Source organism: Thamnophis elegans, chromosome 5 (assembly GCF_009769535.1).
Source record: "Thamnophis elegans isolate rThaEle1 chromosome 5, rThaEle1.pri, whole genome shotgun sequence".
NCBI classification, from domain to species: Eukaryota; Metazoa; Chordata; class Lepidosauria; order Squamata; family Colubridae; genus Thamnophis; species Thamnophis elegans.
In genome coordinates this window covers 100792957-100807158 of record NC_045545.1, presented here as the reverse complement: position 1 = coordinate 100807158, position 14202 = coordinate 100792957, and the positions used below count along the sequence as shown (strand labels likewise).

The following is a 14202-nucleotide window of genomic DNA, read 5'->3' as shown; positions in this document are numbered from 1 at the left end:
GGATGCTGGCGGGCGGGTGGGGCGGCGCGGAGCGCGCGTGCGCAGTGCCGAGGGCCGTCCCGGGGAGATGCTGCGCCAGCTGTTCGTGCTCTCGTCCAAGGGCGACCGGCTCCTCTACAAGGACCGTATCCGGGGCGGGGGGGGGGGGACGGGCGAAGGGGGGTGTCGCGGGAAGGGTGGAGGGGGGCCTGCTCCCTGCTGCACCGGGTGGCCCTTAACCGTCTCCCCGCAGTCCGCGGCGACGGGAGCGCCGACCTGGTGGAGACCTTCGCGCGGAGGATCGCGGCGCTGCCCACCGACCAGGCACCGGTCTTCATGGTACGGGGCGGGCGGGGGACCGTCCGCCACCTTCACCCGCCCGCGCCTCCCCGCTCACCGCCCCTGTCTCGCCCCGCAGGAGGCCGGCCCGGGGCTCCACTTCGCCCACGTGCGCCACGCGGGGCTCTACTTCGTGGGCACCCTCCGGCCCGACGCTTCCCCCTTCGTGGCCGTGGAGTTCCTCGCCAGGTAGGCGCGCCAGGTAGGCGGGCGGGGGGCGGGCGGGGCGCGGGCGGAGGCTGAATCCCTCTGCGGCCCTTGCAGGCTGGTGGCGCTCCTGCGGGACTACTGTGGACGCCTGGACGAGAAGGCCGTCGGCCTCAACTTCGCCCTCATCTCCGAAGTGGTGGACGAGCTGCTGGTGGGTCGGTGGGGGGCGTGGAGGGGGGGGGCGCCGCGTTGACCCCCAGCGGCTGACTCTCCCCGCCGAAACTTCCCCTCCGGCCCCTCTAGGATTACGGTTATATCCAGACCACCGCCCCGGAGGTCCTGAAGAGCTTCATCCAAATGGACCCCGTGCTCAGCCAGCCCTTCAGCCTCTTTGACCTCAGCACGGTGGGCTTGGTGAGTGGGGGGTGGGAGTGGGGGGGGGACGGGACTCCAGGGAGGCTTCCCACTCAAAGTGTGGGATTTTCCCTGGGAGGAAGCAAATCATTTGGGAGGTAAGTCCAGCCTTGGCTTCTGGCTGGTTTTGTTTGGAGCGACCCTCCTCGGTTTATGCACATGAATGAAAGGTACGGCCATTTGAGTTCTATGATTTTACGTATCCAAAACATAGCAAAAATCACCTGGTCCTTAGCCATTCTTACAAGTAGGGTGAACAACACATGACACATTACATTCACACGTGAATGATGCAGAATATAATATAAAGATGTACTACTATTGGGTGGATTTAGGATGATGTAATGAAATACCATAATATAAATTTAGAATATCTCACAAAAAATGAATAATATAGTCAAATAAATGATTAACAATGATAATAATGTATATGTGTATACTAGATTGATAATATGAGATTTCATATAAATTGTGAGTTCTATGGAGAGGATGCAAAAAGTTTTGTAACCAACCGACACAACACACTGTATGTAAATAGAAGATTTTGTTTTGTTTTATGTTTGTTTAAAAATAAAAATTTTCTTTTTTTAAGAAAAAGAAGGCACTGGACTCTTAAGTTGCCTTCTCTGTCACAGGTAGCCTTCGACTGATAACCACAATTGAGCCCAAAATTTCCGTTGTCAAGTGAGACAAGTTGTTAAGTGAATTCTGCCCCATTTTACAACCATTCTTGCCAGTGTGTTAGGAGAACCGCTGTGGTGGTTAAGTTAGTTACATGGTGGTTAAGCGACTCTAGCTCTGCTTGTCAGGAGGTTGCAAAAGGTAAATCACATGACACCCCCCCCCCCAGACCTTCAGCAGCCTTCATAAATGAGTCAGTTGCCAAGACTCTGAATTTCGACCATGTGACCGTGCGGATGGGGACGCCCCAATGCTGTGGTCATAAGCCACTATTCTCAGTGCAGTTATAACTTTGACCCGTCACTAAATGAGCTGTCGAGGACTACCTGTAATTCTTTTTACCCTCTCAAAGCCCATCATCATCATCTCTGAGCTGCTCCGAGCTGGGCTTTGGGGTATATACAGTATACGGTATGGTTTTTCCATTTCACTTCGTAGTACCGTTTAAGGAAACATTTGTTTTTCATTTTATAACAATCCAGGGAAGTCGATATGCTTCTTGGCCCTATCAATTTTAGATATTATTTGTATACTCCCCCCCCCATTCTTAATATTTATTCTGTCTCATGACCACATATTTCTATTGTTTTATATGGCTGCAGTTTGGGGCAGATACGCAGCAAAGCAGGGTGGCACCCAGTTGTGCAGCTGCTCGGCCAATCCTGTCGCTGCGGGGAGAGCAGGTAAGATCTACTCCACTCGCGGGTTAGGGCAGAAATTGAACCCAAGTCTCCAGAGGCCCACAAAAGGGGTGGGAAGGGGTTACGTGGACGTACTTGTTTTAAAACTAATTTGGAGGCATCTTTGCCCCATCTCGGATGTCTCAACAATGCCGAATGTGGCCCTTGCCCTATAAACACTTCACAAAATCAAAAGAAAAGGAGGACTCCCTCCTGCTCCATCATCAAATCTCTTGATGAGAGATTGTGGTCTCTGCAAGTGGTTTAGAGCCCACCGCCCAAAATCATCTGACCCGAGGGCCCAGAAATTGATTCACCCACTTTTTGGGGTCAAGGCGTCCTTGAGCAGCAATTTTGGCGATGGCAGCTTCATTGTTTGTCTCATGTGGGCAGAGCAAGGAGTCCCCTGGAAATGGTGGCGGGGGCAGCCTGGCCTTGGGTCCCTAAACGCAAGAGGGCTGCTGCCCTGGCTTGGATAATTATTGGGGCGGTGCCTTTCTCTGCCCCCAGGTTTCACAGCCTGAGGTTTTCCTGGATGTAGTGGAACGACTGACAGTCATCATCGCTGCCAACGTGAGTCAGAAAGTGCTGGAGAGTACCTGGCTTCCTTTAAAGTTGGAGGTGTCCTATTCAGGCGAGAGAATCGTTGAGGTGCTCGTCTTTTCCTTTTCCAGGGCTCTCCCATGAAAACTGACATCCAAGGAGAAATACGGCTCAAGAGCTTCTTTCCCGGTTGCTCCGGTGGGTGGAGGAGGCCGCTCGTACGTATGTATGTGCTGCCTTCTGGAGGCCCAGCGCAAAACAAGGAAGCCGTAGTTGCTTTGGGTCCCGTGTGTTTTGTATCAGTCAGGGCGGAAGGAAGCAGCGGATTCCATGGCATTGGCGGCAGGTTCAGAATTTGTGGATCGGATATCGAAGAGGGCGTACACAGGGAAACGGTGCCAGGATAATTGCATTTTGAATTTAATAGTGGAAATCCAGTACTTTCAATAATGGAATCAAGGGGAAAGAGGAATTGGGCTTAGAGAAGGGAGTTTGTTACAGCTTGTGAGGGTAAATAGAAAAAAACCCAGCTTGTCTAATGCCTTCCAGATATTGATTTTAAAAAGGGAGGGGGGGGGCAATCACAGGATGGAGGCACAGAGACCTAGGGCCCCTTCCTGATCTCTGGGGGAATTCTTGAGAAAGACGGGGGAGGAACACAAGTAGCCAGCAAACAGCCTCCTTCCCCGCTTTGCCCAGGTGAGGGCCTTGTACAGGTGGTCCCTCGAGATGCCACCTGGCTTGGAGGAAGGCCTGGGACAGGGAGGGAACCCGAAGGGTGGCAAGAGTTCATTAGGCCGCCGTTTCCCTTTGCAGAGATGCGGATTGGCCTGCCGGAGGAGTTCTGCGTGGGCAAGACGGAGCTTCGAGGTGTGTACCTCCTTAGTTGTGACCAGATTGCACGGGGAGACTCTTAACCCCGAATCGTGCTATTTTAGGTGAAACTAAACACCTTCCCAAGGTGGCAGCACCAGCAGCCCCTCCTTGGAATGAAACGGTGCAATGGGCTGCAAAAGGAGGCTCTTCTCCTGGGAGCTGCCGCCCATTCTCCCTTGCTCTCGCTTGCAGCTGTGATGGTGGCATTGCCCATCTCCCACCTAACCCTAACCCACCCAGGCTACCTGTCGCTCTGCTGCTGCTGCTGCGCCTCCTCTCCCAGCTGACTGGATGGCTGGCTGATCGGCCACCTCCTCGATTGCTCTTTCGTCCCCAGGTTATGGCACGGCGGTCCGTGTGGATGAGTGCTCCTTCCATAGTTCTGTTAAGCTGGATGAATTTGAGTGCAGCCGCATCCTCCGTGTCAGCCCCAGCCAAGGGGAGGTAATTGGACTGAGGGTCTGAGCTTCAAGCCCAGCCATTGGGTTTCACATGTGCACTTTGAATTCTGCTGGTCTTTAAATGCCCTTTTATGTGATGTAAATGAGTGTAAATGTGGTTTATTCAGCTATTTCTGAGTCGCGGCCCGACTTCGGACTGCTTGATTGGCCGGCTGTTGTTACCGAGGCCTGGTCTTTGTTTTTAAGGTTCTGTCTGCGTGATGCAAACGAGCATTGTACTTCTGTTCAGATACATTTCAAGGGGAGGTAAAGGCAGGGGAGGCTCTGCATGGTTGGAAGAGTAGACATTATGAGTTACTCCTGAGCAGTTTGTTGGGTTGTGTACCATGGGCCAACTCCAGATGGGGACACCCACACCCTTCCAGGTGTTCCTTAGCCTTGCTGGCTGGAGCAGCTGGCAGTTGTTCAGCTGTGTGTAAGTTTTACGACCCAGCATATTGACCTTCGTTGCAACCCTGTAAACAGTTCATCCAATCTTCCACCAGTCACCCATCTTGTCTGCTTTGGAAGGTAAGCCGGGACTTGAGTCCCAGTCCTCTGCTTGAGCGTTGTCTTGTGGTGCCTAAAAGGTTTGATCTTGAAAACAGAAGCCAACAAGTGGTTTAAAGAGATTGATCACATTTCTGAATCGCCCATCTCCCTCCGAGAGGGACTCTGGGCTGTGTACCGTGCTGAAATATAAAAATACGTAAAAATTAAAAATTTAGAAGGAAGCAAGGATGATTGAACACTGTAGTGCTCTGGGAAAAGGAATGTTATTATTCTCACTCAAGGCCACTGTTGAAATCAGGAGATCGAGGGTGGGCTGCTAGCGAGGGGGTGCCCACCCCCCACCCCCAGGGACTGACTGGCTGAGAGGCAAAAGCAGCCAGAACCACCCAGGAAGAGCCTGCTTAACCAGGCCACAAGAATCTCGCCACAACGGCTGCGTTCCCCTTGGGACGCCAAGATACGGCACAAAGGATTCTTGGGGGGGGGGGCATCCAGTTTGAGCCACTTGCTGCAGTCCCAAAGGTGCTTTCCAAAAGGCTACTGGACTTCTAAAGCGAGACTACTTGTCGCTCAGGGTTGAAACAAGAGGTCCTTGGTGTTCTCTGTGCTTGGTGGTTTTCTTGCAGGCGTTTCATTACCCAAACTAGGTAACGCCATCAGCACTGATGATGCTGCCCAGTTTGGGTAACGAAAGCAGCCAAGCACAGAGAGCACCGTAGATGCCCACCCAGAACTGGGCTTTCTTGGCCGTTCCTTGAAGGCGTTTCGCTTCTCATCCAAGAAGCTTCTTCAGTTTTCACTGACTGGTGGGGAATGGAAGGATTTATATTCCTTGCAGCCACACGGTCGTCAGGACGGTCCTTAGCCTTCTGCGAGTATAAATTCCCTGTCATTCAGTCAGAACTGAAGAAACTTCTTGGATGACAAGCGAAACACCTTCAAGGAAAAACCAAGAAAGTCCAGTTGCATTTTGAAAAGCCATGACCTGGGTGACAGAGGCTTGCTCAGTGCCTCTAAACCCAGGCCCCCCTTGACCCCCTCCCGTCCCCCCCCCCCATGCGCCAGTCTATCTATAGAGACCCCACCACAGGTCTGGGGAGCAGCGCAACTGACAGAACGCATTTCGAATCCCAATTTCTATACTAGAGTTCAGATCAGTCTCCTTGTACGCGGGAGCCGCCTTTGCTTGCTGGCCTTTAATTTGACATAACGCCTGTATGCAGCACAGGTCGCCGTGAAAGATTCTTTCTCCTGAGGGTTTGGGGAAATGCAGCAGACAGGAAGGGAGCCTATATTGTAAGCTGAGCCTTGGAGAAATGGAGTGTTTTGAGGTTGGAAGGGCCGGTCTTTACCCTTCTCCTGGTATAGGACGGGTTTCAGCAACCCGCTGTTCCAGAGCAGCATGTGGCACTTTCACCCCTCTCCTGCGGTTGCCTACCAACACAGTTGCGCAAAGGACTAAGGACACTGGGCCGACAGGGTGGCGTGATTTGCTCTCTGCACCCCCAGTGTTTTCTCTGCACTGCTCGCGACTGGCTTTTTGCGATTCCGCATCCTTTGGGCGCAGCTCAGCCAGCTGCGGTTCCCTTCGTGTCGGCCCAGGAAGAAGAAGGGGGATGGGGAGGAGCAGCCGCCGGATGCAGGGAGAGAAGAGCTCTGGGACACCTGCACCGCATGGCCGGCTACACATCTGAGCAGACCGTGGCAGCAGCGGGAAGAGTTGCCACTGCAATCCCGGCCCAGGAGGGCATCCCACTTGGGCGCGTGGGAGATGAGAGAGAAAAAAGGGGAGAAAAAGAGAGATGGAGAGAAAGAGGAAAGAGGGAAACAAATGAGAGAAGGGGGAGAGAAAGGAAAGGAAAAGAGGGAAAAGAGAAGGTAACATGAGAGGAGGGGGGAAAAAAGCAATGAGAGCCATTTCCCACAGAAAACATTGGAAGCCACAAAACCTGGGGAGGCAGGGTGGGGGTGGGGGTGTGTGTCATGTGACTGGGTGGGAGTGATGTTGAGCTGGCCACGCCCACCCAGGTTTTGTGGCTCCCGGTGTTTCGTTTTCTGTGGGAAACGGGTCCAAGTGAGTCCGAGTAGGAAAACCAACGGAATCTCTATAGACAAAAGACTGTCTGGCTCCTGTACGGATACTTATATTTTGTTTGAATAAAAGTAGCTAACTCACTTAGTGGGATTTCACAGCTATACAGCCTTACTCCCCGTGGAATCCAGGGCAGGGCTGCATTAACCCTTCGGGCAGACGTCTCTCACTGTTAATGTGTTCAGTCTTTCTCAAGATTCACTAGTTGCCATTTTACTGTTGAAATGCCAAATGAGCTGGATAGCTGATAAACTTCAAATAACAGTCATGCTTATCCCAAAGGTGCTTTTCCAAGAGGCAACCGGACTTCCTGGTTTTCCTTTGAAGATGTTTCGCTTCTTGGATGAGAGCGGAAGAAGCTTCTTGGATGAGAAGCAAAACATTTTCAGAGAAATACCAGAAAGGTCCAGTTGCCTCTAGGAAAAGCACCTTTGGGGCAAGCGTGGCCTGGATGGCGGAGAAGCTTCACAGACAATCGTCCTTTTTCATTCCTTGGGGTCTGTTTAGATGACCTTGGGTGGATTTGTCCTTAAACTCTGCCCAGAAAGCCTCATCTGCAAAATTATTTTTTGAGCAGCTGACTCTGATGCAATACCAGCTGGCTGATGACATCCCCGCAGCTCTGCCCTTCCACCTGTTCCCCACCATTAAGCACCGCTCCGGTGGCCGGTGAGTGGCGGCAGGCTCTTCTCTGCACGGCTTCTTTTCCGAATGCCAGGCCAGGACGGGCTCATCACACACACCCGTATCTTTTTTTTCCCCTTGGCAGGGTGCAAATTTATCTCAAGCTTCGCTGTGACTTGTTTCCCAAAAGGTGAGAAGCCCTTTATTGTCCTCTGGGGCGGGGAGCAGACTTAAGCCTCCGTCCCTCCGCTCAACCTTCTAATGCTTTATAGCCATGCTGTCAACCTTCACGTCCATCTGCCTGTGCCCAAAACAACGCTGAGGTGAGTCAGCCGTTGGCCTGTCGTCCTGCAAGGGGGGGGGGGGAGAGGGGCCGCCTCTGCTGGATCTCCCGCTCTCCCTTTGCAGCTTTTCTCAGGAGCTGAGCAGCCCTGAACAGACGGCCGTCTTGCAGCCCGCCACCAAGTCCATTGAGTGGATTGTCCCCCGAATACAAGGGGGCTCCCAACTTTCTGCCACGTTTAAGGTACAGAGCAGTCGGGGTTCTGCAGCACAAGCCTCCCCTGGGGGTGGGGGGGGGATTTTGAGGCTTCCTTGGTGGGAGGATGGGGCGGGCGGGCACCCCCCTTCCTTGCCCTGAGACCGTCCGCTCTCTCCTTCGGCAGCTGGAGGTCCCGGGGCTCACCCAGGCGGGACTCCGTGAGCTCGGCCCCGTCAACCTGTCTTTTGAGCTGCCAGCCCACACCTGCTCTGGGCTGCAGATCCGCTTCCTGCGCTTCACGGGGCCAGAGCCTACTCTTCCTCACCGGTGGGTGAGGTACGTGACTCACAGCGAGTCCTACGTGATCCGACTCAATGCAGGATAGGCTGCTGCCTCCTTGTTACTCCAAATTATTAAACAGCTTTATTTTGTAACCGGCAAGTATAAACGGCCAAAGCCTCGGAACCAGGGAGCATCCTGTGTGACCCCCATTAAACAAGGGAACCAAGTAAAAAAGCAAATTCCACGCAGCAGGAGCAAAACGAGGCACAGGAAACGAGACTTGGCAGGGAATCTGCCCCAAACTTCCTTCTCCGGGAATGTTCCCCCCCCTCCCCCAAGGGAGAAAGAAGAGCTTCAGGAAACCTGCAGGGAAAGAGGGAGACCAATAAGAGCCTCTCTCTGCCACTAAACCCGAGGCTCTGAGGCGGCCTCGGGAATGCTCTGGGCGGCAGCACCCAAACTCCCCCCCCCCAACCGCCAGCGCAGGAGAGCAGCCTCTCTGGCCTTGCACAGCTGCCTTGACCTAGCAAAGTGACTCTTGGAAAAGGAGAGATTTAAGTACATGCGCCCGCACTGGTGGCCATCAGAATGTCCTGCAGGCCGTAAGTTCCACAGGTTGACGTGTGTGAAGGAACGGGGCTTTCTTGCCAGTTTTAGAATCCTTTCCCCACAGCTGCTCTGTTGCATGTTGCTTATGCATCTTCAGAGCTGCTTTTCCACCCGGCCAAAGGAGTGCCAAGCCTACTGCAACCTTTCCCCACGAACCGCTCACCTCCCCCTCCTGGCTGTCCTCTGGCTCTTCGATCAGGTGCAGCCTGCGAAGACAAAAGGACAAGGCAGGCTTTCAGACGCGGCCTCCAGTGGCCGGGCAGGACCTGGCCCTCCCAGCCCAAATTCTGCCCCTCTCGGTGGCTGTCCTGTACCTGCCAGAGGTTGCCCCTACCGCTGAGCGGTTTGGCAGCACAAAAAGCGCAACAGGCTTTGGGTGCTGCGGCCAGGCCCTTCCCCACACAAGCTCCCTGCCCTCATTTCTCTCCTAGCCACAGGCCCAACCTGTGGCCAGGAACCTTCCCCTTTTCTCGGGGGTTGGGGCTGTGCAGAGGCACTCCCTCCGAGGACAGAATTGCCCTCCCTCGTTTTGGGGTGTGTAGTTGTTAAAAAGGGGGGGGGGGAAGAGCTGGGAGAAAAGCCTCAGAGAGATCAGAGTGTCACTTCCTAAGCGTGCATGGGAAATTGTGTGTGTGTGTGTGTAGTTGAAAGTGCAGTCGTGCACATGCCCTTTTTACCTAATGAGCAGCCACAGCTCCTTGTTCTGACTGCCCTTTTGGCAAAACCCGCCACCCACTTTCATCGAGAGCCCACACAAAAAACTCGTCCAAGCATCTCCCAACACGTTCAGAGTTTTAAAATGTCCCCCGAAGTTTCAGCAAGCCAGAAGGCAAAGGCGAGCCACCCCCAAAAGCTCTGAAGTCAACCAGGCATTCCTTGGTTACCACCGAGGGGGGGGGAGGGGGGGGTTGAGCTCTCAAGTGGCTTCGCCTACAGTTTCTTCTACAAAATACTCTCCTCTATTGGTACAAACTGCTCATCTGCTCAGGGCTGCAGCCAGGCTGGCTGTTATCTTGAGGTCAATCTACAAGCTCCATTCACAAGTGGCCGGGAGGGGGGGGGGGGGGCTAGGTCAGACCTCTTCCTGTGCCAGCACTGGCTGGTACTAGCCACGGAAAAGGGAGGAAAGCAGCACCTTCCGATCCTCGCACCTGGGCCGGCAAGATAGCCATGCTCAGGGGCATGGAAAGACCCCAAGCCCGCCAGAGGTCATCCGTGAGAGTCACCGGGGCCACCTCGGTTCTGCCTCCCAGCCTGAAAGGGTCCAGATAATCCACCTCATCATCCATGCTCCTCTGCAGCTGGGACCCCCAAACCATCTCACCAACAGGTGGGAAAATATGGCGCCTCTCCCACCTCTCGGCAGCAGTTTTTTCTTTTTAATATATTTAATATATTTACAGACATTTCCCCTTTGTCATTATGGGGTGATGAGGGCAGATTAATTGGGGGGGGGGGGGAATCAGGCGGCTGCTGCAACGTAACAACATTGACAAAAAGGAAGGGGGGGTCTGAATACTTTCTGAGTGCCCTGTACATGACCACCCCACTTAGCAGAAGGTATGGGCTCCGGATGATGTGGCCTTCCCCCCCCCCCCCCCCCGAAGGAAGGAGGTGGTGGGGAGAACTGCAAGGCCTGGGGCAGAGAGGGGAAGGGACTGGGAGACCTCCTCTGCTCTGGCGGGAGTGGGGGGGTTCAGTGAGCCACAGCTCCGAGGGAAGAGTCGTGGGGGGAGGGGGGGGGAGGGAAAGATGCCACCCAAGGAGCCTTGAGAGCCGCTTCCAGGGAGAATTGCACTTGGTCCGCCAGGCACAAAGGCTGCTGTTCAAGCAGGAGTTGTGAGTCCAGGAGGACCGTGCGACACAGCAAACTCCCTCCACAACCACACGTGCTGTGTTGGGAATCCCCCCCCCCCCCGTACCCACCCACCGGCCCCTCTCGCTTCTCTACTTGCTCAGCCCCTGTCCCCAATGGTCTCACTACGTTACCAGCCCAGCCGGGTACTAAGCTGCTTAGTGGGGCTGCTGTCAGACACCAGCCCCATCGCAGGGGGTTTGGGCAGGGAGGGGGGAAACAGCCTGCAGAGCCCCACACAGCAAAGACTCCGCCCCTGCTCTGGCTAGACTTTTGGCTGGTGAGGGGAGGGGTGCGCCTGTCTCTGCCCCTTGGAGGGAAGGGGGGGAAAGCCCAATCCCTGGACTGCACGAGGGTCAAAACGTGGCTCTGCACCAAACGGCACTTCTGGCTCACACGGCCCTGTGTGCAAGACAGTCCCTCGATGTTCCCAGATGCCTCCCCACCTCAGCCCCACTTCTGGCCAAGAGGCAGCTCAGGCCCCGGAGCCCCAGGGGTCCCACTCGGCCACTGGCGTCTCACCTCTGCGCAAACTCGGCTTCGCTGCCTAAGCTCTCCTCTCCCAGGGGGGGCCCCGTCAGCTGGCGCTTGGCCCTCAGGGCGGTGGACGTCAGCAGGGGGGTCTGCAGGCGGCTACCGGAGGTGAGGCTGGTGGTGCCACCGCTGTGCTCGGAGGATCCTGGCAAAGCAGGATGACAGACTGACTGGTTTCTGCCCTCGGCTCTGCAGAGGCGCAATGGGTTCCCTCCCTTACAGAGCGCCTCCCGCTCACCGCCTCATATCCCACCACACCCACCACTCAAATGTCTCCTCTTGGAGGCAGCGCGTGGTTGGAGGGCCTCGGCCCCCTGCTGAGGGCTCAGGGAGTGCCGATAGAGCAGGAGTGAGGGCCAGCGGGGTTCATCTCTGCTCCCTGGGAAATGAGCCTCTCTCGTCTTCTCCAAGTAGGTGAGGCTGCGGGCGGAAGAAAAAGGGCGGTTTCAGCGGGGAGGGAGGCTTTCCCGGGGGGCTCCCCAGCCACCTACTCACAGCAGGGCCTTATCCGGAGGCAACAGCCTCGGGGAGAATTCGCTCAGCAGCTCCAAGAAGGGCAGGTTGATGAGACCCAGACTGTGGCTGGGGGATGCCGGCTCCTCAAAGGCAAACTTTATGCCATCCCTAGAACGAAGACGCTGTGAGGATGGCCCAGCTGCCTCTGCTCCTCCCTCCACCCCAACCTGCCTTCCCACTGCACCCACGCCCCGCTTTCCCTGGCCGCCTCCGGAGCGTCCTCACTTGTGCAAAGCCACCAGGGCTGGGCGGTTCTGCAGCTGGTGCAGCCCAAACAGCAGAGAGAACCGCCGTGCCAAGTCCCGGATCTCCAGGAAGGCAGCTGAGTCTGTGGCCCTGGGTCCCTCTTCCAAGAAGAGCTGGGTCAGCAACTGGGAGCAAAGAGAGACCGGCTGGGCAGACGCCCGTTCCCCAGCAGCCCTACCATCGCCACCACCACCGCCGCCCCCACGATGCCCCCCTTACCTGCTGCAGGCTGAGTAGCAGCGTGTGAGCCCACTCGATTCGGTCAATTTGGCGAGTCTGATTCAGGGTTTCTTTGATGATGTCCCCATAGTCATCGTAGAACTGGAAGGAAAAAGGGAGCAGCTTTTAAAAAATAGTGAAAGCAAAAATAATGATGCTCCCGTGTAGTCGAACGGGTGGCTTTCCCTCTGCCCTCCGTGCTCTTTCTAAGCAACAGCTGCCCCTTTCATGCAGGACAGCCAGACACCAACCACCTTCCCGGGTCTACCAGAGGTGGTCCTCGGCTTTTGACCCCAATTGGGATCGGAATGACAGTTGCTAAGCAAGGCGGTCGTTAAGGGAGTCATGCCCCATTTTGTGACCTTTCTTGCCAGAGTTATTATGCACATTGTCTGAAATAGGGCGGGGCAGGGCAGGGCTGGGCGACCTTCAAGCTCCCTTCCGGCTGCTCTTTTCTTATTCCTGCAACTGTTCAATGAGAATCGGGCCGTCATTCCGCAAGCCCAGCCTCTCCCCCCCCCCCACTGTGCATGCTGGAGGCTGGCAGGCAAACGGCAACCATTGTCCCCCCCCTCCCCCCCAATGCCAGCTGCCAAGTACTTGATCACATCATTCCAGTGATTCTGTGATGGTTGTAACTATGAGGACCAGTTATAAGTCATTTTTTTCAGTGCTGCTTTGAACCGTTGCTAAACAAATGGTTGCAAATTAAGAACTACCTGTAATCCGATCACTTTGTCAAAAGATACATTCAATATGGACTTTGAAGTTAAAATTCTTTAAAAGTAAGTTTTCTTACAATCGCAGAGTTGGAAGGGACCTTGGAGGTCTTCTAGTCCAACCCTCTGCCTAGGCAGGAAACCCTACACCACCTCAGACAATTGGTTATCCAACATCTTCTTAAAGACTTCCAGTGTTGGGGCTTTCACAACTTCTGGAGGCAACTTCTGTTCCACTGATTAATTGTTCTCACTGTCAGGAAATTTCTCCTCAGTTCTAAGTTGCTTCTCTCCTTGATTAGTTTCCACCCATTGCTTCTTGCTCTACCCTCAGGTGTTTTGGAGAATAGTTTGGCTCCCTCTTCTTTGGGGCAACCCCTGAGATATTGGAAGACTTCCATCATGTCTCCCCTAGTCCTTCTTTTCATTAAACTAGACATACCCAGTTCCTGCAACCGTTCTTCATGTTTTAGTCTCCAGTCCCCTAATCATCTTTGTTGCTCTTCTCTGCTCTCTTTCTAGAGTCTCCACATCTTTTTTACATCGTGGTGACCAAAACTGAATGCAGGATTCCAAGTGTGGCCTTCCCAAGGCCTTATAAAGTGGTCTTAACCCTTCACGTGACCTTGATTCTCTCCCTCTGTTTATGTAGCCTAGAACTGTGTTGGCTTTTTTGGCAGCTGCTGCACACGGCTGGCTCCTATTTAAATGGTTGTCCACTAGGACTCCAAGATCCCTCTCACAGTTACTACTGTTGAGCAAGGTAGCACCTGTACTGTACCTGTGCATTTCGTTTTTGTTGCCTAAATGTAGAACCTGACTCTTTCCACCATTGAATTTCATTTTGTTAGATAGTGCCCAATGTTCAAGTTTGTCAAGGTCCTTCTGTATCTTAAGCCTTAAGTCTTCTGGAGTGTTGGCTGTTCCTGCCAGCTTAGTGTCAACTGCAGATTTGATGAGTTCCCCATTTATTCCCTCATCCAAGTCATTGATGAAGATGTTGAAGAGTCCTGGCCTAAAACAGAGCCTTGGGGTACTCCGCTGCATACTTCCCTCCATGAAGATGCAGTTCCACTGAGGAGTACACTTTGAGTGCCGTTGGTCAGCCAGTTACAAATCCATCTGTTGGTGATGCTGCCCAACTCACATTTTAGTTAAAGGTTTGACTTTTACATTTACATTATGTTTTCTGGGTCAACAGAAAGTAGCCTAGAGTTAAATTTTTGGGATTCAGGATCCTGCACATCGCATGCCGGCTTCCGTTCTCACTGCCTGCAGACCCACCGCTTATTTTTCCCCTCGGGAGTTCTGAAGGACAGATATCAAGCTGTCTGATCTCTCCCTGCCAAGTCCATGTTTTTCCTTTAAAGTTAGGAACAACATGAGCTCTTGTTCAATCTTCTGCTGCTT

The 14202-nt window shown here is 54.0% G+C and overlaps 2 protein-coding genes across 2 annotated transcripts in view; one reads left to right on the top strand and one right to left on the bottom strand.

Annotated features, from left to right (window-relative positions):
* Positions 1 to 30: 30 nt before the first annotated feature.
* Positions 31 to 8246, top strand: AP4M1 (adaptor related protein complex 4 subunit mu 1). The gene is made up of 15 exons (XM_032218397.1): positions 31 to 125; positions 233 to 318; positions 398 to 507; positions 583 to 679; positions 772 to 882; positions 2166 to 2246; positions 2754 to 2816; positions 2918 to 2984; positions 3603 to 3656; positions 4000 to 4106; positions 7285 to 7376; positions 7477 to 7521; positions 7604 to 7654; positions 7740 to 7857; positions 7997 to 8246. The coding sequence occupies exons 1-15, from the start codon at positions 68 to 70 to the stop codon at positions 8195 to 8197; spliced, it is 1341 nt and encodes a 446-aa protein (XP_032074288.1). The 5' UTR covers positions 31 to 67; the 3' UTR covers positions 8198 to 8246.
* A 95-nt stretch (positions 8247 to 8341) lies between these two features.
* STAG3 (stromal antigen 3) overlaps positions 8342 to 14202 on the bottom strand; it is a 46292-nt gene continuing 40431 nt past the window's right edge. The window contains exons 22-27 of the mRNA XM_032218657.1: positions 12074 to 12175; positions 11834 to 11979; positions 11588 to 11716; positions 11355 to 11512; positions 11081 to 11237; positions 8342 to 8909 (exon numbers count right to left, since the gene is read on the bottom strand). Of these exons, the coding sequence (XP_032074548.1) occupies positions 8678 to 8909; positions 11081 to 11237; positions 11355 to 11512; positions 11588 to 11716; positions 11834 to 11979; positions 12074 to 12175 (924 nt within the window). The 3' untranslated portion in view covers positions 8342 to 8677. The remainder of the gene's footprint in view (positions 8910 to 11080; positions 11238 to 11354; positions 11513 to 11587; positions 11717 to 11833; positions 11980 to 12073; positions 12176 to 14202) is intronic.

What these genes read in the sequence shown, in the direction of transcription:
- AP4M1 (XM_032218397.1), top strand. Translation starts at nt 68, where the DNA reads ATGCTGCGCCAGCTGTTCGTGCTCTCGTCCAAGGGCGACCGGCTCCTC. An exon ending in CCGGCTCCTCTACAAGGACC is followed by an intron (nt 126 to 232) that starts GTATCCGGGGCG and finishes GTCTCCCCGCAG; the next exon opens with TCCGCGGCGACGGGAGCGCC. An exon ending in TGTGACTTGTTTCCCAAAAG is followed by an intron (nt 7,522 to 7,603) that starts GTGAGAAGCCCT and finishes AATGCTTTATAG; the next exon opens with CCATGCTGTCAACCTTCACG.